At 45.2% G+C, this 24,580-nt stretch overlaps 1 protein-coding gene across 2 annotated transcripts in view; it reads right to left on the bottom strand.

Annotated features, from left to right (window-relative positions):
• Positions 1-5,001: 5,001 nt before the first annotated feature.
• Positions 5,002-24,580, bottom strand: part of LOC131885258 (homeotic protein spalt-major-like) — a 75,445-nt gene continuing 55,866 nt past the window's right edge. The window contains exons 2-7 of one of the 2 annotated variants that reach the window (XM_059233224.1): positions 9,402-12,752; positions 8,844-8,977; positions 8,486-8,741; positions 7,883-8,181; positions 7,569-7,793; positions 5,002-7,482 (exon numbers count right to left, since the gene is read on the bottom strand). In XM_059233224.1, coding sequence (XP_059089207.1) covers positions 6,910-7,482; positions 7,569-7,793; positions 7,883-8,181; positions 8,486-8,741; positions 8,844-8,977; positions 9,402-12,752 — 4,838 coding nt within the window. In that variant the 3' untranslated portion in view covers positions 5,002-6,909. The remainder of the gene's footprint in view (positions 7,483-7,568; positions 7,794-7,882; positions 8,182-8,485; positions 8,742-8,843; positions 8,978-9,401; positions 12,753-24,580) is intronic. The other variant, XM_059233226.1, reaches the window with a different exon arrangement.

Genomic DNA, 24,580 nt, shown 5'->3' with positions numbered 1-24,580 from the left:
AGATAGATACAGCGTGAAAGGGCACAACGTGATGGGTGGGGGTGGGTGGTTGGGCGGGTGGATCCATCCAAGGAGAGATGTACGTATAGATGTTGGAAGGAAGGACTGCAAAATGGTCAGGGGCTATGGAACAATACTTGAAACCAACACTGTAAAACTCTAAATGAAAGTTTGTCCAAGTCAAACGACTGCTTTGAATACATGTTTGTACAGTACTTGGATGAAGAGAAATTTTTTGGGTTGTGCGAATTGATTTGTTTGAAATTGGAATTGGAACCATTATGAAAAAGACAGCGGTTTTGCGGCTTTTCTCAGTGCGCTGGCTTGGTCGTATTAGGATTTTGGGCGGAGAAGTGCAAGAACGGAAGCGAGGGAAAATGGTCATCGAAAAATGGCAGAACTGATTACAGATCTGAAAATGGAACAATTGGAAATGAACAAAGTGACACGCTAGCTCCAACACACCCAATCCGCACAGCAGAGTCTGTTTCCAATATCTTCATGCAACACCAATCAAAATTCAAACAAACCACCCTCCATATTCTGTTTGATCCTTTTCCTCTAGTGCAGCATGTTTTTTAATCCGGGTGTGAATATTGTTGTGTTGACTCTTTTTTCCGCCTCAAGAGATCTGAATTGATCATCTGCGAGATCATACCACGGTTCTATCGGGGGATCTCATTTTCCTCTGGGCGCAGGCATGATGCGGGATGAATTACTCTACGTAATTGTTACCATCAGCCGTGTTGTGAACAGGATTCGTTGGGTAGCTCGCTCTTCCTGTCATATTAGTCGCATGATTTCTCAATTTTCATCCAAACAGAGTCGTTTATCAAGATGAAAGCCTTTGTTGATATCATTTATCGCCTCCAGACGGGGCTGGTTCACTCACAGACTGACGGACTAGCTGGGTGGATTCTCCCCTTGAGTCTGAGCCAACAACCATGTGGAAAATATCCCCTGGGAGCATCCCGCATCGATCGTGCTTGATTATGAAATTAATCGCGATATCATTTTGTGATTTCCCCATGGGAGATCTCCCACCATCTCACTATCCCCAATGGAAGTGTTGAGTCAACTCACCAAGCGACATTCTCGAAAAGGAGGGAATCTGTTTCGCGTTGAACACACTCGTATGTACTGATATTGAGGATGGGCATCGGAGGGATTCAAAAGAACTGGTAGAGGGATTTCCGATTACCTTGTTTAATCGGGGACGTGAAATATCTGGAGCAATCTTTTAATATGCTAGATGATGAATGGAAAGAAAGATGTACCAGATATCGAATCTCCCCTGGCTTTTTTTTTTATTTGGACAACCCAAAGTCACGATTTGGAACATGGGTGGAAGCCAATCGATGATTTTGGTTCCAGCAAGGACCCATGTTCATATTTTTTGAGATGGATTGGACGAAAGCTCGGCAATTTTATGCAAATGCATATTTGATCGCCCTTCCCTTGGTTGGTTGGTTGATTGGTCGTGGATTCAGCGAGGAGAGTAGCTTTTTTGGTTCGGTGTCGAGCCAGATTATAACCGACATCATTTTCCTTTTAACACCAATAACTTAGCCGTCAGCTCGTCAGTCCATCATTCACTCATCCGAATCTGCATACGAACTACATTGGACTGCACTACACATTTGGAGGGGATATACGGTGGGTCGAGAGAAAACTTTTCATGATGATGATGCTCGGCTTACTTGCCAGTAATGAGAGAGAATAGGGCAAAGCAATGCTGCCAACTGTTGGACAAGGGAACACACTTATGAAAGTGCTCCAATTCTCCAGTGACATTCAGGGACAATTCTCGAGTTTTGTCTTTGGAAGTCCTCGATCCACTCACTGGTGGGGCCGTTTATGCTCATCATCAGTTGTTGTCGTTGGTTGGTAGAAAATGGGAGGGGAAATTCCCCATGGGTGTCGAGGCTGCAATAATCGCATTTGCCATGGACAATTGTCATGTTAGATCGGCGATATCACAAATTGCCGAGAATACTGCCGAGGGCAAGAGGGATGCTGAAAAAGCAGAAGAAGCGCCAAGCAAGGAGAATGCGTCCCATCCATGTGGAACCATCATCATAATCAACACAACCATCCATGAATTGGAGCATTTTGTCGGTATTTAAGCGTTCTCGTACATATGTATTAATGTACTTGTATGAGGACATACTCATCTTGCCATTGTGCAGCTGTTATTTCTTCGTTTCAATTTCGCCATGTACAATCAACAACGCAACTCCGGGATTATGATGAAAGGAAGCGTCTCATTAATGATTATTCGCTCCCGTCTGACAAAGTTGCATCAACTTTAGCGATAATTACATTTCTAATAAAAATCATTTATTCCATGTAGCATGTAGGTACATGCACACGTATCAGTAGTCGACGATGATTTGGAAGTTCATTTCCTTTGGCATTTACTTCTCAAAGACCTTCAATTTACTCAATCGGTCTGTCTGCCGGGTGCCGTGGACAGAGTCTTTGCACTGAGTGCTTTTGCCTAGTGGTTGATGGTTGGACAGCCAGCTTGAAGTCGGACGGAGGTTTTTATGGACCAGTGATTGGTTTTGAATTTGCTTGAATTTGGGAGCTTCGCTTTTTGTATTTTGTTGTCAAGAAATGAAATTAGTGTAATTTTCAGGGTTGAGCCAGGAGTCCCCTTCCATCTCGTTCTGACCCTCCCCCAACAGGTCGTCAATACCTGCAGCCTACGTACTTGGATGTAAGTCATTGCCAGTGAGTGAGTGAAGAGTGAATACGAATACGCACGGTATGCGAGTAAAGCTCGTCACGTTAAAACCCATTCCACCCCGTCGGGTAGTTCTTTGGGGTTGGAGAAGTCCTTGAGTCGGTCACCAAAGCAATTTTCGAAACAGTCCCTAAAATGCATGCATTGTTGTTATTGTGCGACATGTGGGCTAGGAGCAATCGCCCTCCGCGTCTTCCTCGTCCCGAAATTATTTTTTGAAGCGGTGGTGAGCCCTCCTCATGAAATATGGCATCCTGTCTTTTGCTGCAGCAAAGAGCTGGTGAGTTGGTCCCTAGGCGACATATAATGAAAGTCATCACGAGCTTCACGGTACTGACAAGTATTGAAAAACTCAAGGGGCCTCTTAAAGGTCATCTTTTTACGTAATATATATTTGAAAAGCTGTTGTCCAAGAGTTTCTGGAACTGCTTTTCCATTGCAATCATGTTCTTACTCGTCTTCCAAGCTCTAACTCTTGAAGAAAAAGATTGAAATCATGACAATTTTGATTTGTGACATGTGCATTTAAAAGTGTGCACAATGGCATACGTATATGAATACCATTTAGCTCATTAACTTACAAGGGATTCAATCATGTTGGAACCTGCCAAGAAACATTCATTGAAAGTGTTAGACCACTACCAAAAGGCCACCCTTTCATGACAGGACTCTAACGCACCCAACACATGTACAAAATGTTTGTGCTGGTTTTTTAGGTTCATTGCATATACATGTATGTTCATAGCCATTTGACCGCCGCCTCACTTTTCCGTCCTTAGTACATATATTCTGAGCTTCTGAGCGAGGGGCTCCCTCCGTCCGTCACTCAGATTGACACAAAAAAATCCTCTTGACGAGCTTGCGACTAGGTCGCGGCTAGACGGAAGACCACGATAACGACGACTACGACGACGACTTGGAGAGAATGTGGTCAGCGTTTAAGGGCTTCTTGGTAATCATGCGGAGGCAAAGTGAGCATAATTCTTATGTGAGAGCAAATACGTGACAACTGAAGGACTTGCCACAACTCAAAATGTCCTCCTGCAGGTTCAAATTGAGGCACAGGACAGACTACGGGCATATTCCTGCCCGGCCACCAATTTTAACGGATTTTTTCGACTCAAAAAGAGGTCACTGTACATATTAGTCTTCATGGTAAGTACTACAAAGGGATGGTGGGCTATTGAAAATGAGGGAAAGTGGAATCAGGTCTGCTTTGTCTATAAATATCCCGGAGGTGCAATGATTCTTTGTTGACACAATATCGGTGGGTACGGTAGGTAGTGGGCACTACACAATAGCATACCCAACCCAGACTGCCAAGAGGGTCGAAATCCTAGAAATGTGGTATGGTAATGCATACGTCGATCGAGTGTACGTGTACGTATCTTTCGGTGATGTTGTTTCCTTTCGGTCCTCGTGGGCTGTTACATAGCATATACTCGTTACTCGTTGCAAGCTGGCTGGTTTGATATTCTTTCTTATTTGTTTAGCATGTACCCAAAGAGAAGTGGTATCGATACCACCGGGCATTCCTCCACTTACTCGACAGCATTGATACATGCATGCATACAGCATATATAGTAAAGACTGAATTCGAGCATAGTGAGCCGTATGTACACACATTGTACTATCCAAGCGCTCGCCACTCGCTGAGACACGGTTGTGTTATAGGTATATGCACCTCTTACTCAGGTCTGAGGATATATATGTTTGTTCTTCTCGTATCAGTTTTGGCTCGTCTTCGCTTTCTCCGATCCTCCTTTTCCTCTTCTTGTTGTGAGTTATCGAAGCAAGACAAGCTACATGACACATCAATAGTCGCATTGATCGACAAGAGAAACGAGAAACACATAACAGGAAATTAATTCCACCCTAAAAGGTAGCAGCAGTAACAGAAGCAATGGCATATACACAGTACACGACTTGTACGTAGTATGTGGTGGGTACAGTAACAAACTGACGTTGGGAGAGTGCTATCTAATGTATGAGGATAAGTAGCCCCAGGAGGGGGATCCCAAGCATCCTGACTGCCTTCCAGATGAGCAATTGCTATTGGAACAAACCAAGATGAGACCACGAGAGTCTTTTTTCCAAGCTGGCTCTTCCTCGCTACGTCACTAAAAGTACAACTATCATGTCCTAATATGTTGGCATTTGTAACCATGTATGTCTTATAGCCTAGAATCATGGTTTTCGGTTGGCTGAAACAGTTTTGTACCAAGTCGACTAAAAATGATCAAGCTCAGGAGTTTGTGTTTACAACAAAAACAGAAATATATTTCGATTCCAAAGATGGACGCTCGTGAAATGGTTGTTCCAAAAATGACGTTTAAAATGAGTCAACAGATATGCACCAAGTAGTAATAGGAGTAATAGCATCAGCAGCATCAGCAATAGTTGTAGTAATCATTGTTGTTGAACGTGAGGTCGTTCAAGTCGTGGCTGGCCTGGCTCGTTCAATAGACAATATTCATCCAAATGAAACGCGGGCAAAACGACATACAATCAATCGATCAGGGGTTGAGAGAGAGATGAGAAGGAAGATCAAGGGCATCTATAGAAAGTGGGCGGGACAAGGCCGTACAGGACCCAGAAGTACGTAAAAGCTTAATCTGGGCGGGTACACAAAGAGTGCATATTGGGGTAAATTTGCTTCTCAGAGAGGAATGCTTGGGAGTGGAAAAGATGAGTCCAATGGTTTGCTTTTTTTATCTCCAGTTTGAGTGTTCAAGATCAACATAACTAGTTAATCCCCTCAGCATCCACAATTCACGACAAGTATACATATATTTATTTCCTAATAGGGTTAAGGGAGTTGGGAAAGCCAAATTCTAATGGAAGGTCAGAGAATTTAATTTCATTCCGTTTATTCACATTCTGGAATCAAAATCAAAAGTTCCAAAAACTCTTTGGGGTATGAAACGAAAATGGTTTTGAAAATGGCTTTTGGGTTGACGGTGGGGTTCTCAGCGGCAATTGGTGTAGGGGGACAAGCTTGAATGAATATATTAGATTTGTTGAGAGCCTGGAGCGATACAGAAACTGGACACCCTGTTCACACTCGCTAAAGCATCAGCCCCAGCCTTGACAGCTTTCAAAACATTCAAAAGAAGGGTGACGGAATTGTGCGTTTTACATTATTCAGAACTAGATTTAATCTCGAGTATACAGTTAGGCATTTCTATCATAAAATGTCACACCTTAAATGACGATAGTAATAGCTGACTATCATCCTTGGGTTTACCGATACAATAGTACAAATGGTGGTGATAGTTGCGGGTGATGAGAGTACGAAAACGTCACATGGATCTCACAAGGAATGGCTACGCATTTTCAACCATTTTGAAGAATAAGACGTCATATGACTTATCTTTCAGCGGGCATCAATAACCGCGCTTAGCTTTCGAAGGTATTGTTGGCGCGTATGTCAAGAAAATCAAGGTTTTACCTGGTTGTATGTAATCTTTAGGAGGATAAAGGGTGGGAAAAGAGCTAAACTTGCAAGAAGGCCATTCAAACGGTCGTCCAAATGTGAATGGTTTGGAGGTGGAGAACAAGAAAAATAGCAATCACGATTCCTATTATTTGTATCAGTACCCTTACCATTGTCCAAGCGTTTATCGAACCTAAAATTTGTACAATTTTTCCATTTTTATCTGTGCGATGATTATGTTTAGTACATTAGCAAAGAATCCGTAGGATAAGGAGTGGGATGATGGTGATGACGAATAAAACAGGACCAATTGGAAGAGTCCAGGGTCTGTTTGAATCGCGGAGTGAAAAACAAACAATCATCTTAACAATTGAGATCAGCGTTCATAAGCATCTTTTATAATTTATCCTCAGTGGCTCTCTGGCGTCATTGGGGGTCTTCCCTTTGGAGATAAGAGTACAGTAAATCCTACGTGTATCATTATGATCCTTGCTCTTGAAGGATGAACAAGGGCGAACTAAGGCCGATTGACTCATTGATTTGCTCGCTTAGCCTCGAAACAGACTGGCTGCTCTCTTTTCCGACAGGATCACTCGAGCTGTGATTGAATCAATTGGAAGCAAATTTGTTGATATTGCACTCTGAACCATTTTCATTCACTGCAAGTTTGTGAGGTGCTGTATTATGCAGAATGATTGCATGGGCGACGACTCATAAAGTGGCGCTAACATATTTCGGTCGCAGTCGGGGGACTAGTGTGAATCTTTTCGGGCACCGAAGGGAGAGGCGATTTGGGACAGGGCGAGACATCTTTGGAGTCCTCTTCCTCATCCTCTTCCTCTTCTTCCTCCTCCTCCAAACCTTCCTCCTCCAATTCCTCGTCATTGTCATCTTCTTTAGCGGGAGCTGTCACTAGGTCCTCAGCCACACCAGGCTCGTCTTGGCTGTTGGTCCGATCACTCAATTTGGAATCAGACTTGGTCGGCATTATCAGCCTTCTTCCCTCTCGATCACCTTTGGAAAGTTTCCAATTCCATGGCTCATGGCTATAACGGCGGTCCCCATTTTCTTCCGAAGGGTCTTGTTGACTCGTTGACGGTGAAGCTTTCCGTTTAGGTGAAAGGTGCAAAGAATGTGGAGATCGGATTCTTATCGGCTCTGGACTACTTTCATCATCCACATGGTTGTGGCTCATTGACCGCACGCTCGGAGGAAGGGGCTGGGCTGCCAAGGAACGGGACACCTCACTTGTGTCTTCTGAAGTTCCATTTTGGTGGTGATTATGGAACTCGGCCAGCTAGAAGAAAAGGTCAGAAGAGAACGTTAGCAAACTTTTCCACCGCCATGTGGGTAGTGTGTACGAGTTGTTGCTCGCGGACTTACCAACGACCTCTGAAGGGCTTGGGTCGAAGGTGGCAAGATCCCGTTGGTATCAAATTGAGTGGGTAGGAATGGAGGGGGGAAGAATAGCTCGGGCCGTCGTCTGTGGAGGAACTCGGAGTCCTTTGCATTCATCGGAATGGGTGGGTGGGACATCTCGAGGGACATCCTCCGACCTCGGCGAGAAGTCTGATTGCTGTTGCTCCACATGTGAGTACCCATGTGAACCTGGAAGGAGAAGAAAGCATCATAGAGTCCCGATACTCCAGGTTTGATTCTATTTGGGGGCTACGTAGAACTGAGCAAGCAGCTCGTACCTTGAGATTGCCCTTCGTGGTAAAAGCTTTTCCACACACAGAGCATTTAAATGGCCTATCCCCTGTGTGCGTCCTCATATGAATTTGCAATGCTGACCCCGAGGAAAAGGGTTTCTTGCACACTTGACAATTGTGCTTGTTAGAAGAGGCAGAAGTAGTAGAAGTAGAAGTCGAGTTAGAATTGGTTGGAGTGGTCAGAGAACTTGAAGAAAGGCCGTGGTTAGGGGAAGAGGAAGGGTAGGGAGAATTGGGAGGAGAGCTCGAACTGTTAGGGCCGAGGGATGAGTTACTGGGAGGACCTGAAAGTGTGGAGTTAGTGGTTAGTAAACGTGACGGTTGATAATTGCAACAATTACTCAAGGTGGCTGATTTCTACAAGATCATCATCAATATTGTTAGCATAACTGATGCTATTGTATTGCTATCGTTCCTGTTGACGTTCGCACACAGTTTACTTCTACTGCTTTTATCTTGAGCTCTGCTATTTGCACGTACTTGCTTCTTTTCTACTACAGCTTCTACTGAACACCTACTATCACTCGGTAATGGGTTAATGGGTAAACAAATTAAAGCAATGATCTAGAAAATATGAAATCTGCATACCATGAGACCTCTTGGGAAGAGGCATAACATTTTCCGCTCCTTCAGGGGGAGACCGCTTTAGGGGCTTCAGCTGCTGCTGTGGATGCATCTGCATCTGCTGCTGATGCTGTTCTGATCTGTCCGAGCTGCTCATGGCATCATTGGAACGGTCGTCCTGACTATCCGAACGGCTATTTTCAGACATGGGACTGGACACATTGAGAATTTCGCCATCCTTGTTGGTTTTATGGGTTAAAGCGTGTTGCTTCATATTGCCCTGAAAAATGGTTGGCAGTGTGTTTGAGCCCAGGCTTCCCAAGTGAAATCAGACCCGATGAGTCTGGTTTCATAATGAACTTTAATCCTCGCCATGATTTACCTTGGTCGAAAATCCCCTGTCACAGACGTGGCACTTAAAGGGTCTCTCCTTGGTATGAGATCTGATATGGATCTCTAGAGCCGAATGGCATGCAAACACCTTGAAGCATATTTGACAAGTGGTATTGCCTCGGGCTGGAAAGAGAAAACAACGTTACCCGCTATCCCAATTGATAAGTGGAGGAGGAGGAGGAGGAGGAACAGTACAAAGTGCGCTAATATTTTTTGTACAAGGAGATAGAAAAAAGAAACCAAACTAGATGTGGTTGATGTGTGAATGAGGAGGCGCAAAGAAATGGAGACAGAGAGAGAAAGAGACAGACAGACAGAGCTGACGGAGAGTGGAGGAGAGTAGAGATCTAGTACATGAAAGTGGCTGATTTCATGGATTCTATTCTAGCCCATCAGGCTTTGAAGTGGTAGAAGCTTCTTTCAGACATGTACGTGCAAAATTGGCTTTGCTGTGCGACAAAAACAGTACTGACTAAGACCACGACGAGCAATGTTCAATGAAAGAGACTGTGTGCTTAGCTAAAGAGATATCTAAAACAACACTTACGTCTCACACCTCCTGGGATGTTAGGGAACGGTAAACCCAGTGGGTTGAAGGCGGGTGATCCAAAGGCTGCCGAGGCAGCTGTCAGCTGAGTTAAGGCAGATGTAGGAGCAGAACTGAGAAGGGGATTGGCAAAGATTGCACTCTGAGGGATAAGACCATGTGGAAACCCAGCAAAGAGAGCGGCCGTGCTGTTGGGTGTGAGGTCCATGGGAAAAGAAGACCGGATGTCTGCCAAAGACTTTGGCATAGTGGGCGTTCTCTGTTGTTGTTCCTCTTCGCGTCTAGACCGCATTTCTTTCTCATGATCTCGGGAACGCTTTTCATCCCGAGGTTCGCTCTTTGGGCTGGAATTGCGATCCCCGGGGCTGCATCTTGGAAGTGTGGCCGGCGAACTGCAGGGTTCTTCTTCCATGTCCTCTGGAGTGCCATTGCCTTGCTCACCTTTCCGACCGGGTGATGATAAATCCTCAGGTCCACCGGGAGACTGCTTGTCCATCAGAAAGGGTCTGACTAAACTAAACGGTCTATGATCGGACATTTTCACCATGGAGTCAATCGACAACGAGAGGGGAATGGAGGTGGGTATATGTTGGCCTTTCATGTTCGAGCTTGACGTGGAAGACACGGATGACGGTCGTGAGTTCTCTCTCTCTTCCCCACTGGCAATGTCGTCCTTATCCATGATATCTGGACTTTGAGACTCACTGCCAAATGGTCCAAGAGGGAACTGGCCGTGTGGCAAGTTGGGAAAAAGCCCAGAACCGTGCAATCGCAAAGATCCAAGGCCTGGGAACGAGCCAGGGGCAAATGGTAAGGGAGGGAAATCTCTAATTTCTGCAGCCGCAATCTGCTCTGCGGTCAGTTCAGTGGGCTCACCAGTGTGGGTCTTGATGTGTTGTTGTAGAACTAAGGCGTTTGCGTACTTCTTATGGCACACCGGGCATTGATGGAACATGCGCATGGGTGGCTTGGCGCGGTGCACTCCCATGTGAGTTTTCAAGTTGCCTTTCGTGGTGAAGGCACGCCCACAAATGCGACACTTGAATGGCCTCTCTCCTGTATGGGTTCTATAATGCATCTGCAGTGCTGACTTGCAAGAGAGAACCCGGTGGCAAATCACACATTCGTTTGGATCACTCAGTTTATGCTCAATGTTGTTGACCAATTGTTCTAACTTGCTGGTTTCGCTGGTTTTGGCCACTTCAATGAGGCTCTCCCACGCGTTGTCGTTACTTCCAGGGCGAGGCAAAAGATTTGTATACACGTTTGGATCTTTGGCCGGATCTACCGAGGGCGGCAGAATGATGGGACCATTGGGGAGTGGAATAATACTAGAAGCTGTTGACATGGGTAAAGAGGGTGAGGTTTTGTATGGCATGATGTTAGCTGGAGAGCTATCGGCATGTCGGTCATGAGGAAAACTAGGGCTGTGGTCCATCCTGGGTGGTGAGACAGATCGGGTGCGGGCTTTGGTAAGGTTTTCAGGCTCCTCTTGATCATCCATGTCCTCAGGGCTGGGCTTCTCTTCGTGCGGGCTGATACTCCGTTCATGATGAACACGGGCACGATTCAAAGCAATGGCCTCCTTGAGATCTTCAAGACCCATTGGTCTTGGGCTACGACGAGATTCGGCTCGTGAAGAGATGGGGGAAATTGAGCGGGATCGAGGGGTGGACCGGGCCAGATTCTCCGGTACATCTTCCCGCTTCAACGGCTCCGTAGGCAAATTGGGAGCAGGTAGCGATAGTGAGACTGACGCTGCCGCTGCTGCGGCTGCAGCGGCGGTTGAAGTGGGCATTGGAAATCTAGGCATTCCATTGGATGATCCACTCAATCCAGGTGGAGGAGGGCTAAAGCTTGGGTATCCTGGGATGCTGTTGGGCAAAGCGGGAAGTGTCATGCCAGGGGGAATGATTGGCGTCATTCCAGCCATGGGGTTGTTCACATTAGGGATGGGCAGCCCTTTCTTTTCCGCATCTTCAATTTGCTGGAGAAGTGGAGGATAGAACTTGTCCAAGTGTTCTGGGACCAGATTAGGATTCATCTTGATGTGCGGGAACTTGGAGGAATGTCTTTGGAAATGAACTTTCAGGTTGCCCTTGGTGGTGAAGCGATTGCCGCAAATATTACACTTGTATGGCCTCTCCCCGGTGTGGCTACGAACGTGAATTTGCAACGCCGAGTCAGAGCCAAACACCTTGCCACAATACCGACAACGGTGTTTGAAGAACGGCTCCTTTTTATCAAACTCCTTATCCCTATTCACACTAAAGTCGGCCAAATTGTTGGCCAATAGGCCCTGGCTGGCGTTGTTGAGAATGCCCTGGGCCCGTTTTTGAAGCAATTCCAAGGAGTTCACGGCTGGTTTATCGTCGTCCGGGGAATCGCCATGCATTATAATAGATGAAGCTAGCGATGGTGGAGGCGCATTAGGGTCCAGAACTTGAGAACTAATCGATGCCGAAGTGTGATGCATGCTTTTGGCATTTTTCGAACATCCCGAGCTTTGGGTGGTCGTGGGCGTGATGCCACTGCCGGTCAGGACGTTCGATTTGGCCGGCATACTTGGAGGTAGAGGCATACTCGAGGAGAGGGATGATAATGCACTCAACTCTTTGGGCCTTTCCTGATCCAAGGAGTTTTGTCTTTCCATCTTCTTGGCCAATTCTGCGATACTTGGCATGCTACTTGGTGGTGAATCCTGGCGATCTGATTGCTGTTGTTGAATTTGGGAGAGGATTTGCATCTGTAGTAGTTGTTGTTGTTGTAGGCTGAATAGTGTGGCTTGCAGAACAGCTAGTTCTTGCACATTCTTTGGACTGGAATTGTTGGTCATGGTGGAAGAAAGTTGGGAGATCGTCATACTTATGGTTTGAAGCTGCTCTTTCAGATGCTCGGTCACGGAGGAACTTTCCAGTTTAGACGAATTGCTAAACGGCAACATTGAGGGGATCTTGGATATGGAATTCATGTTCAGAAGCGACGGATAATCCATCTTGCTGTTTGACTCATCATCCGGATCATCCACGTCCCTTCCGAATTGTCCCCGATTAGATGTATCCATGTCCTCCTCTACGTCGTTGTCCTCACTGGACAGCCTTCGAGTGCCGTTATTGTTGTTGGCAAAATCTTCACTAACTGTGCGCTTAATGAAAAGGTTTTGGGGCTTGTTCCCGTCAAGATCGTCATTGGCTCGATCTTCTCGATCCAGGACTCCATTGCCAGTTCCCGATCCATCTCCGTCACCAATGGAATCACTTCGCTCAAGATCAGAGGAACCTACTTCTCCCGTGGTGTTGATGTCGTCTCCAATAGCGTCCAAAGATCCACTCGCAGGCACTCCGTCCTCACCTGGAGATGAAAAAGATGAAAGGAATTATGAGTAAGCATGACATATGACAATTTAAGTAGGAATATCAAGGTGTGGAGCGTGCGTGTTCTCCAGGGACCTGTAGGGTGTCAGAAATCATGGGGGTAATCCAATCCACCTTAATTGAAAGCGAGAGATGACAAAAAGCGTGCTATCATCCACGAAACCCCGAACCATAAATCTGACCACAATTAGGGGTCTGCCAGACAGAAACCAGTTGAATTTGTCAGCCTCGTGTCTGGCTGGGGGTGAATCGGTGGACGGCTGTTGAGAGTATATAGAATGAATAATGATAAACCCTTACTCATCATCCATTAGATACGAGCTTCGAGCGGCTGGCACGCCTTAGGAACTTGGTGTTCCAACTAATACTTCATGAGGAGATTTAAATTTGGCATCGTCTCTCACAGTGCCAAAGAGACGGTCTCATAAGTCGTTGATGCTCAAAAGCCATGCATCATGCTCAGTCAGAGAGAAGAGCCATTGTCAAATACTAAGCTCCTCCGTGAAGACCTCAAGGAGGTGAGCCATCCAGGGCAGTGCCATAATTTACTCCACTGTAACATGGATGTCAATGAACGATTTCGAAGGAAGCTGATTGTATTCTGCCGGTATTGTACTTTATGGTGCAATTTTGCACCGTTGCGAGCCTAACTGGCCTCTTACTTGCTGGGATCAGATTTTCAAATTGAAATGAGCACTGCGTTGGCTAACGGTGGGAATGTAAGCGTTCCCCATGGAGACTTTGCACGCTTGAAGTCGCTATGATATTTCAGGCTTCAAAGACAACATTTCCTTTGTTGTGCTTGAGATGCTCGAGTTCTTGCAGCAAATTGATACAAATTCCACTTTTTATTCCCATTGAGCGCCTGTTTTTGGGCTCTGTTGACAAATTACAGCCTCAGAGTTGGATGCTAACTCGCATCTCAAATCTGGATGAGAGGAAGCTGGATGTGATGGTGTGTCTACGTCTATGCTACGTGCTGTACACGCCGTACCTACTATATGCTCGTAGTAGTGGCTGTATATAGACCTATCTGCATATCTTTGTCATCCCATCTGAGCTTGGGAGATCAGGGATGCAGGATGAAGAATAAAAAACGAGAAGCTATCACCATGCTGTTAATCAAAGCGGATGAATAATTGTGCGATTTGTATCGTCTCGTGAGATGTCGTTGCTTCTGTCGAGTCAAGACTTGATCGTCATTCAAAAGGAAATGACGAGTCGGAAACAACCAACCAAACCAACTAACCAACCGAAGCAGGCGATGAGCCAATAGTTCGACTCGAGTCCATCCACTTCTCACAAGGATTGCTGGCTGATTGTTACCGCCATGGCATCATTCAAATTTCCCCCAAAAAACCTTTTTGTTCAAGCATGTTCAAATTTAAGAGAAAAGACGATTAATTAAAGTCAAGGTGACGTTAACAAAAATTCAGTAAGTAATCCATGCATAAAAATGTTAAATGCCTTCCCGCCTTCCTTGCTTGCTAGCTAGCTAGCTAGCTGGGTTGTTGGCCGCCGATTGTCTTTTGTCATTGTTTCCCAGCTTCCTTTATTCAAGAATAATTTCAAGCAAGAGCAATGAGATGCCATTCCAAATAGCATCATCGCTTCTCAAGCCTTACAACACAAGACTTCCACAACTGAGTTGAGGGGAAAGATATTCTGCATTGTCGACTCAAGAAGGATGAAGGAAAGAATGAATGGGTTGGTTTTCATGACGACAACGACAGTAAATTTTGGTAATGAATGATGATGATGATAGCACTTGATTGGAGTCAGGTTTGAGCAATGACAAATTTGCCAAACGTGAATTAACTCCATGCATTCACCAGCTTACCTCGCACTTCTCGGTTGTGTAGTCGAGGCTTGGAATTTGCACGCTGCGTTAAAAGGAACTTCAATAGTCTGTAAATGTACGTACATCGTGTATGTAGGTTGTGAATGTGATGATATGGCAGCAACACCAGCAAACTTCCTCAAAATGGGTAAAAGGAGCTTTTGTGATGAAGGGAGGAGTTCATGCTTGCTTGTGTTGTTGTTATGGCTGATGCAGTCGATGCCGTCATCATCATCATCACCATCATCAACAACATCATCCTTGTGATAATACCCCTTTTCATGAAGCACTTCAAGTCAGACCATGTTCGAGCTTATTCGTCTCATTTCTAGCGAATCTTTCTTACTTGTATCTATCTATGTACAAGCCTCAGAGGTGCGTACGCATAGCCGCTTAGTCTTTTGCTATGTGAGTGTATGTAGAAGCGCTGGTTTGTAAGACGAAGATAGAGGCAGGATCATGCATGGATTTATAAGCGACTAACAAGTGCTCCCGCTCTCAAGATAAGAAGCTCATTTTTTGCCCCGAAAACTTCCTGAAAATAATCGGGAAGTCTCTATACAGGCTCTGTATATGAAACGACGCTGCCCTGCTGCTCCTCGCTTTGTGGGTCGCTTGGTTGGTTGGTTGGTTGGTAGCTTGCTTGCTTGCTTGATACGTGGTCGTCGTCAAAATTGTAAGCCAGACAAACAAAGACCACCTCGTCTTACAATAGGAGTCAATTTGGAAAAATAATGAGATGCCTGATGAAAGATCTGGCTGAGTGACTCCATCCATCCATCCATCCATCCGTCCATCCATCCATCGTGCTAACCTTCCCATCTTCTCCTCCAACAACCTACGATAAGAGATTCGACTTCAGCGAAAAGCCATGACATCTTTGCACTTGAAAATCATCATTGGATGAGTTGAATTCTCCGTTCCATTCCAATAACCAAAACGTATCACCAAAACCAGCATCAGGAAAGATCGTCAACAGCCCCAGCCGCTTGCTGAATGTGTGTAGAGAGTGGCATTTCTCATTTAGACACACTACCACGACTTTGAAATGGCGACACAACTAGGTCACCTGACTAACTGACTGACTGCCTGACTGACTGACTGAGTGTCTATGTACGAGCGTGTATGTGTGAGTGAGTGAGAGAAGTTCAAGAGTCGACTGAAATGGAGGTCAAACTAATGACCAATCATTACTGGCTTTTGTTATGTCTGCTCGCATTCTCTCGGAATATCACCTGCTAGATGCACCGAGTCAGTTTGACAATTGTCGGTTGCCTTTCTCATCCAGTATTATGGCCTATATGCGGCTCTACGGGCACCCATTTCTGGCTTCGACGAGTCGTCAAAACTCGGGGGATCGTTCTAGTTTGAATTCCCCAGGTTCATAATTTTCGCGTCAGGACCGGAATGCTCTCCTTGTCTTCCCCTCAAACGAGGGGAAAATGAGTTGGGTAGTTATGAAGTTGATGATGACGATGATGTGTTTGGGGAGAAAAGATCTCAGTTTCACTGAGATCGCATTGACAAATGACGCTTATGATGTGGGATGACTGAAATTCTTGAACAAATAAGACCCAACATTGTTATGATCGGGAAATGGGGAGAGAAACGAGTGTAAGCAAAAGCAAAGGGTTTTGAAATTAGCATACTTCCCGTAACCCCAACCTTGTATATTTACCTTTCTTTGTGCTCATGTTTGACTATACTATTACTAGTTAGTGAAGTCGTTACGTGCATTCTTTTCACGTGCTGAACTTCGTCCTGTCTGTTCGGGAGGATGGTAATTGATAGCAAAAATGATTGCAGCTCTTTCTTACAATTGAATTTGATTTCTTCCTATGAGAGTTGGAACGATGAAAAATGATCCCTGAATGAGATATCTGGGAAAGAACGAGAAATGCGAGACCCAACAGCTCCAGCAACAGCCAACGGCCAAGAAGTGAATAATTTTGTTCGCGTTAAGTAAACTTAGTCGTCATAAACTCGGTGGAGTTGCTCTGGTTCAGACACGCAGACAGACGAAGGGAAAAATTAGCTTGAGCAAGAACTATTAATTATGGCATAAACATCTCTTCAAGTCATTTTCATCATCATCCTCCACCTCATCGACAGCTCGGGAATACGCTCATCTCCCTACATATGTATGTATCTGAGAGTTAGAGAGCCAAAGAGAACTGCCAAAGCACCCAGATCAGCCAGCCAGACTGGGGGACCTTCGCTGATTTAGGTATATGTATACAGTCAAAGTTGGGATAAAGGCGTGCTTCAACGAGATCATTCGGCAAAGGTAAACATCGGATCAAATTCATATGGAGAAAAAAATGATGGAGTCACTCGTGAGTTGCAGTCAGGCCAGACACCAACTCTCAACTAGATGTGTAGTCTCAATCCTATCCAATAGCTTGAGGGAGGCTATTGAAAGTACGTACCTGTCTTGTCTAAAGTCGAATCTACCCAACCCCGATTTGAGAGGTTTGACGAATTCCAGACTCATCTGACATTTCTGTTATGATTGAGTCGCCCACAAGTCGAGGTTTGAGCTCAAGATCTACCTTACCACCGGTCGTCCAGTTGAAGGTGAACTGGATATACAATATGTACACAAAGCCAAATCATCTGGTCTATCCGGAGAAATATTGGAAAAATCCTCGAAATTTGCGCTCTTCCCCCCCGCCTCACACAAACACATTCTAATACTTCTGACTATCTTCTACCGAGTCGTCTCTTGCTCTTGACTGCTTTGCGCTCCAACACCTCTTTGAGGTCTGGACTAATACGCCGTTTCAAGAACTAATGAACCCAAATGTGCTAGGAGAGCTCCCCAAAGCGGCCTGTGTGGTAATGATATACTCCACAAATCTTTAAGAGACTTAGGAGGGAGTTGCCGTTCTATAAATCCATCCTCGGGTCTCGATTTTTCCCTGTTCTCGGAGAAACGATGAAGTGGGGGATCAAAAAAGGGCCACGAGGCAGATTGTTCCACACGATGAATAGGAACTCTCCTAACGTTTATGTTTTCGTCGATCTTACGGACGTACATACTCGGATTCGTGTTTGGGTGCGTATGAAATGAAATGAATTGTCTCAAGTATCCAAGGCGGTCAGGGCGGAGAATCCTCAATTATCCCTTGTAAATTTGAAGGGCTGACACTCTAAAGCGTGTTCCTTCTCTTTCTTCGACGACTCTTCACTGACTACTCAAAGAAAGATTTCTCGCGAGGGGCGACCCCTAGAGACAAACCCACATAAACACTGATAATAACAAAAACAAGCAGAAAAACGAAGAATGAGCCAGAAAGCTCTTACCCTTATACAATCTTGCAAACTTACAATCCTACACCTCAATGATCGACAATATGCTAAAATAAATGCTATGGCACACGTACCGATAATGCCGTCACCTTGAAAAGATTGGCCTTGGCTAGATTGAAGACTGAAGGCTAGTGGTGGTACGATAATGCATCAGTATTTAGTTTTCGTACTGACATGGGGAGTCGATAGATTATGCGGGACAGAATTTGAAGTATTTGCGAGAAAAGAAAGACAGACCTGGGATAAGGCAGGTATTTTTATTGCGATTGATTCCTCGTGCCAGAGAGAAATGTGTTTTGCCAAAAATGTCTCGCCCCCGCTCGGTTCGGGTCTCGTTAGTTCTTTTGTCGAGTACGGAAGAATTTATCCAAAGCCAAATAGATGGAATGAGCATTAAGCCAGCCAAAGAGAGTGCAGTGCATCCGTCGTTTGGAAACAATGGACCTGGAGAGTTAGTACAATGAGGCGAGTTTCCTCCTGGAAGAAGAAACTACTGGATGGATGGATAAATGGAGTTTCTTCATGGAGATATTCTGTCCATGGCAGACGACGCTCACTCACTCAGTCAGTCAGCCAGCCTCTAATTAGGCTGTATCGTCATAAGTTTCCCTGCTTAAATGTGGCGTAACTTTTGTGCCAGTCGGGAATGAGTTGCTCTTATTATTGCTTTACCGTGGAAAACGGACGACTACTACCCTAGAGAATAGAGAGGGTCTATGAAGGTAGGGCAGAGGAGGACTAAAACACCGAATAAAGCAGTGCTCAGAATTGATGTGCTGCTGCTGAAGAAGAAGAAGAAGAAGAAGAAGAATCTGAAGGTATAATGGAACGAGCAGAAAAATGCTTGTTAATTTCCCATGACTATTATTATAAAGACAAGACGACAACTCGGGTTCTTTTGCTCGACATTGAGACAAAAGCCCTCATAAATCAGATCATTCCGAAGCCCATAAACACTGGAAAAGTCAAAGGCTACCTACCTATCTACCAACTGCTACGGATGGGTTCTTTCCTGGGCTCCCAAGAAACCGTCCAAGTTATTACTGCATTTTGGGTCGGGAGGAGCAGTGCAAAAAAGAGAGCCATGCATTTTGGGACTCGTTTCACTACAATGAAGAGGACAGTTGTTGCTTGTTCAGTGACTCGTGTGATGGTGATGATGTTTTTCGCCCTGCTATACGAGTATGAACTGTACGTTGTCGGCTCAAACTTCCAGATCTTTTTTGTGTGCACATCCCCGGCCGAGTAGCCTTTTCGCCAGGCAGTAACGTTATTTCTCCTCATTTATTTATCTTATCGGAGGAGCGTTTTCTCGGACTCATTTGAGAGATTCTTTTCCATCTGACAAACTTCATATCTTTTCTTTGGCTCTCTCCTGTCAGAACATCGATCATTCCGACATGGCCCGAGCCCTGCGAGCAATCCGGTCCCAACTTGAGCATCTCCCCAACGCTCCTTCATCACCGTGGGTCCGTTCTACCTATGTGCAGTTGTGTCTAGTACTGGTAGGTACTGTAATACAGTAGCACCTAATAGCCACTGTGGCTCGTTGGCTAATGGGTACTCAAACACGGATCAAGAGATCCCAAGGCATGGCCTTAAAACATAACACGAGGCCAGAAACAGTCTCCAAACTCAAATAATCATCCACTGATCAAGCTAGGCTGTTGGCGGGGACGCTGCGGATCCTAGCTAGCATTCTTTCGCTGTAGCAGATCGTCACCACAGCCTCCTTCTCATTTCACCGCGAGACACCACGGAGAAGGAAGGAATGGAGGCCAAATTGCAAACGAGGACGTCGGGAAAAGGCGGCGGACAAAATCATCATTATCCCTCAAAATTCCAAAGGCTGCTCGCGCTCATCACCCAGGAGGAAGGCACTGGTGGACGACGAATGCTCTTTGGAACACGGGGATGTAAATAGATTATGTTTTGCCTCCCTCACATATCTCCTTATTCGGATGGCCTTAGGCAGCAAGGATGACGCAAATGACGGACATCAAAGCAGAAACTAGTTCCTTGTCTACGTATATACGACGTACACATGAGCTATCGTGACTTTTACAAGTCCAATGTCCTACCTGCGGCAATGTGTGTTACATATATCTATATTAGATATGTTTGTGACTCCAAAGAAAAGTATCCCATCCTAGAGGCACTATTTTCCATTTGTGGCTCGCCAATATGACCAGCTATTCATTATTGTTTATGACTTCTGGCACGCGAACTTCCGGTTTGAATTTCCTTGCACGACTGATTGTGGAGCTTACATTCCATTTTTCACACTTTGGGGGGTAGAAATATTTTTTTCTTCTTTTTATCTCGACTGTTTTATACCCCAGGTCGACTTCATTTCTGTCGGCAGTCTCTGATTATTGTCATACTTCGGTACAGTACATAATACGCAGATTGGCGGAGTGTCGGTTGACATCATTTTTGTTGTGTCTCGTTCACAAAAACTCACACTCCCTTGGCATATTAAGATGAATATCATTTCTCGGACTTCTACGACAACATCTAAATTGGGAACACGCGAGCTCAGGCGTGTGTAAGAGCCAGGAATCTCGAGCAAACAAAAAAGGCAGCAGATTCTCACAACTTTGAAGTTGTCATTTCTGGGATTGACTATGGGAATTGATACGAGGTCTCGTCATTTGTTTGAATGCTTTCTTAATTCGGTCTCGCAACTCAATCTGGACCCTCTCGTATTTCCCGCTCCACGGATCAGAACACATCCAACGGGAGCGATATTAGATATTCGAATAGAATAGGAGGAATGAATTATGCCCCCGTAACGAGCAGGACTCAAAAATACTTGAGCTAAAGAAACGGTAACAGAACACAGGTGAGTGTGGGTTGTCCAAACGGAACAATTCATACTCGGCTCGGTGTTCCAGTGAGTCCGACTCGGAAATATGGAAAAACGGGGAAATTTGAGCTCGCTATGATGACTGATGTCTCATGCCCTAATGAGAAAAAGGTAAAAAATGTGCGCATAGCTACTCTTTTTGCTGCGACACAAATCCCTCACAAACCTATCCTCTTCCGTCCCGCTTTGTCTCTTCTGAATTTTTAAAGGCAAACGAAAAAAACGAGAGACATTTGATTTTACCATCGTGGCTCTTTTCTTTCTGTTTCTTTCTCTCTCTCTTTCTCTCTCTCTGTGGCGTTGTCCGCGTGTTTCTACGGAGACGGGCAAGACTTCCCCTCTCAATTCAAAGCCAAATTCAGTTGGGTGAGGAGCATAAGTGTAAGGAGCTAGATATGACAATTCCCCTGAGGCAAATCAGACGTGATAAGCCTAAACTTCTCTTCGTGAATTTTGTTGCAATAAATTTTCCCCCGCCTTCTAGAGAGTACAAGGTACAAAGAAAGACAAGGGAAAATGCTCAAGTGTCTTCTGTTTATTCAAAAAAGGGAGAATGATCCCCAAGTTCCCAAAGAGGGGAGAATCATCTCGACCAGAGCTTCAGACCCGTAGGTGGATGTAGTTGCTTGATAGGGTATTATTACGGTATGTAACAAGATGGCGAGGGGAAATCTGTGAATCGGATTTGGGACTCATAATATACTCTTCCTCCCCCCCCCTCTTTTCCTGTGGTGATGTTGAGGGATGGCCAACAAAATAACAGATAATTGTCGCTATCAGATACCATTTTTATGCGGGTGTGTGTTTGGCAGTGGAAGCGTGATATTGGTCCTCGCTCACTGCTCGCTGCTTGATGACGAGCTCGGCTTGAGGTGATGAACTGCAAAATTGCCCGGTGTAAATGCCGACACTAAAGTTGATTTATGATCATGTTTGCGCTTTTGACGGTGCATCATGGGACATTTTGATAATGCCGACCCTGCTTCATTCTGACTTGCACGGCTATGTTTCATTACCCCTTTTATATTCCGGGCCATGATGATTCGTCAGGTATTTCAATTGGGAAATGCCAAGATGAAAATGTGAAATTATAGCATATCCCACCCTTCTCATTTTCTTTTATCTCTTCATTTCAAGTATCATTTGCTGCTGCCAGTGCTGTTACTGCCGTTATTGTTGCTCTAGCTCCCCCTCCATTTTCATGCTTTTCCATCCTAGGAATGAGTAATCCCAACGAAGGAACGGACGGATGACAATAACTCCTCAAATATGGAGCATGAGCTTTTTAACTGAAATAACATCATCATCATTATCGTTGTCGTAGTTGTAGACGTAGTCACGTTCCACTTGCAAACCGGTACTAGTAGTGTAAGAAAGACTAGCAGAAAAGGTCATAATTTCTTTTTTTTCTGCTCCCATTTTGAGCTCCCAGACACCCGAAGTGAAGTGATTTCTCCACAAGAACAATCCTCCTGGCTTCATTTACTTACCTGGGCTTGTTCAATAGCGAGATGGATTGAAAGACTCGTTCGGTCGTGAGTGAACTCTGCACCATCATTCCCCACCCAAGAAAAGTGTACCATGAATTCAACGTCGTTCGTAATGCCGTCGACACTGCCGAGATCTTCCTCTCCTTTATCTCAGCCAAAGAATTTATGAGACATGGAACATTTGCTGGATGTTTTCTTGAAATTAGAAAACGACGAAAAACTCCCGAGTGATCCTACGATCCTACCCAGAGAGCCTAGTAGAATGAACGACGGAACGGGGACAGTGTTGAAAGCTGCTATTGGAGAGGGCATGGAGAAAAGTTGGAAAAGTATGCCGTGTCGTCAAAGTTTTGAGCAAATGCTCCATAGTATTCATAAATGGCCGACAAACACCGAGGACGTTCCCCTAGAATGGCTTAGTAAGATGGATGGGTGTTGCTTAAATGGGAGATGGCTCGAAAGAACGAAGGAGGGAAAAGGGTGGATTCTTTATGGACAAGGAGCAAGTATGCGTTTAGAGCGCAACAAGCGTGATGGTTGCTTGGTGGGTGAGTGGATGAGCTCCTGAGAAGAAAGCACAAAGAGTGTGCAAATGGGAGCACTGATTCTAATGGCAAACACATTTGTCTCATTGGCCATTCCGAGGTTTGATCCACTTTAATTCCTTCCAATGGACATTGAATATATTCCAACTCATCCTCGTCCATTTCCCTCTACGTACGTGGGCGATGGTCCACCATATGGTGCTGAGTCTGTTCCTCGGCCAAATCCTTTCTCAGATCAAGTGGGAATCTCTGGATCCATTTCAGGAAATAATGAAGATCGAACTGATGTCATATTCGTTCACGATCGATCCTGTGGCTCTTATAAAACGAGTACAACATTTGAGCAGGTTCCATGTTCCAGAGAAAGGTGTTGGAAGAAGGAGATGCCATAAAATCTGAGTCTTCTGATCCAGTCTATGGTTCCTCGTCGCTTCCTGCCTCCCACTCGCTCCATGTCGTCGTCGTCAAGCACAGTACGCAATCCATGGTTTTGCTGGAGAGCGACGACCATTTCGTGCGGCCTTTGGCTGCAACACCCTCTCTCTCTCTTTCCCCGACACGTTCTCTTTTTTCTTTATCCCAGTGTTCCCTCGCAACAACCATGCATCGGGTATGACGGCGACGACTCATATTGGCGGATAGCTTTTAGTGTTCCAACTGCCGTTCTCGTTCTGCTCCTCCTGATGCTACTTCTGCTGCTTCTGGGATATCGCCCAAGAGCCAAAAATGAAGGTGGTTGAGCATAGCTGGAAAAGTATCCATATCTCTAGGGACCGAGATGGGCATGATGGGGAGTGCCAAAGCTTGACAACGGCAACCAGCCACCCAACCAGCCAGTCAGTCAGTCAGTCAGTCAGTCAGCCAGCCAGCCAACCTCCACCACCTGCTCCTTCGTCCCTTCGATCGTCTTGACTTCCTTTCCGGGCAGGCTGCTTTCTGCCATGATGGTGATGATGACGATGATATGGCGCAGTATGAGCCATAAAAAAGTGGAAGCTCATCTCACCCTGCCGCGACTCTGATGATATCGCCAACCTATTTCGGAACAATGTGTGTGTTTTCTCTCTTCTTTTTCTTCTCTCTCGCCCTAGCCCATACACGTACACTCGACATGGAATAAATGTCTCTATCTTGGTGGCTTCACCTTCATTTTCTTTTTCGTCGTCATCACCATCCCCAAAACGCAGGAAAATCTCGATCCACCAAAAAGAAGGGGGAGAGGAAGAAACGAGAGGAACAGACGGGAAATCACATAAAACCTCACATTTATGACTATCTATGGTTGTATTCTTGCCAAAAAAGACGTGCTTTGGGACATCCGAGAAAATATGGAGTTATGAGGCTCCAATAAGAGGGACAGTTCTGATCTACCCCCTAGATAATAAAATCTACCCGAGCATCTATAAATTTGAAGGTCCAATCTGTTGCAATCTCTGTACTGCCAACCCTCTCAACCTCATATCATTATCATTGCCATTGAGGATATTTGTTCTAGACCGGACAGTGAAAGGCTTCACAGCCTATGAGTCCAGGTTGGGCTCATAGCGAGGGTGAGATATTGTCATGTGGAGACCAATCAATGGCTTCACTCACAAATCATATGAAATTTGGAATAGCTACCCAGATTGAAAAATTCGGTTGGGCAGCCTCTCAAGTTTGACTGACATTTCAATTAAAAAGGGATGCAATGTCCAAAGGTTACAACTACAAGTTTGAACGGGCTATCGAATTAAATGAAAGCAAACATAT

The sequence above is a fragment of the Tigriopus californicus genome, chromosome 8 (assembly GCF_007210705.1).
Source record: "Tigriopus californicus strain San Diego chromosome 8, Tcal_SD_v2.1, whole genome shotgun sequence".
NCBI lineage: Eukaryota > Metazoa > Arthropoda > Copepoda > Harpacticoida > Harpacticidae > Tigriopus > Tigriopus californicus.
The sequence above is the reverse complement of the archived record's forward strand: the minus strand, read 5'-3'. Positions and strand labels throughout refer to the sequence as shown.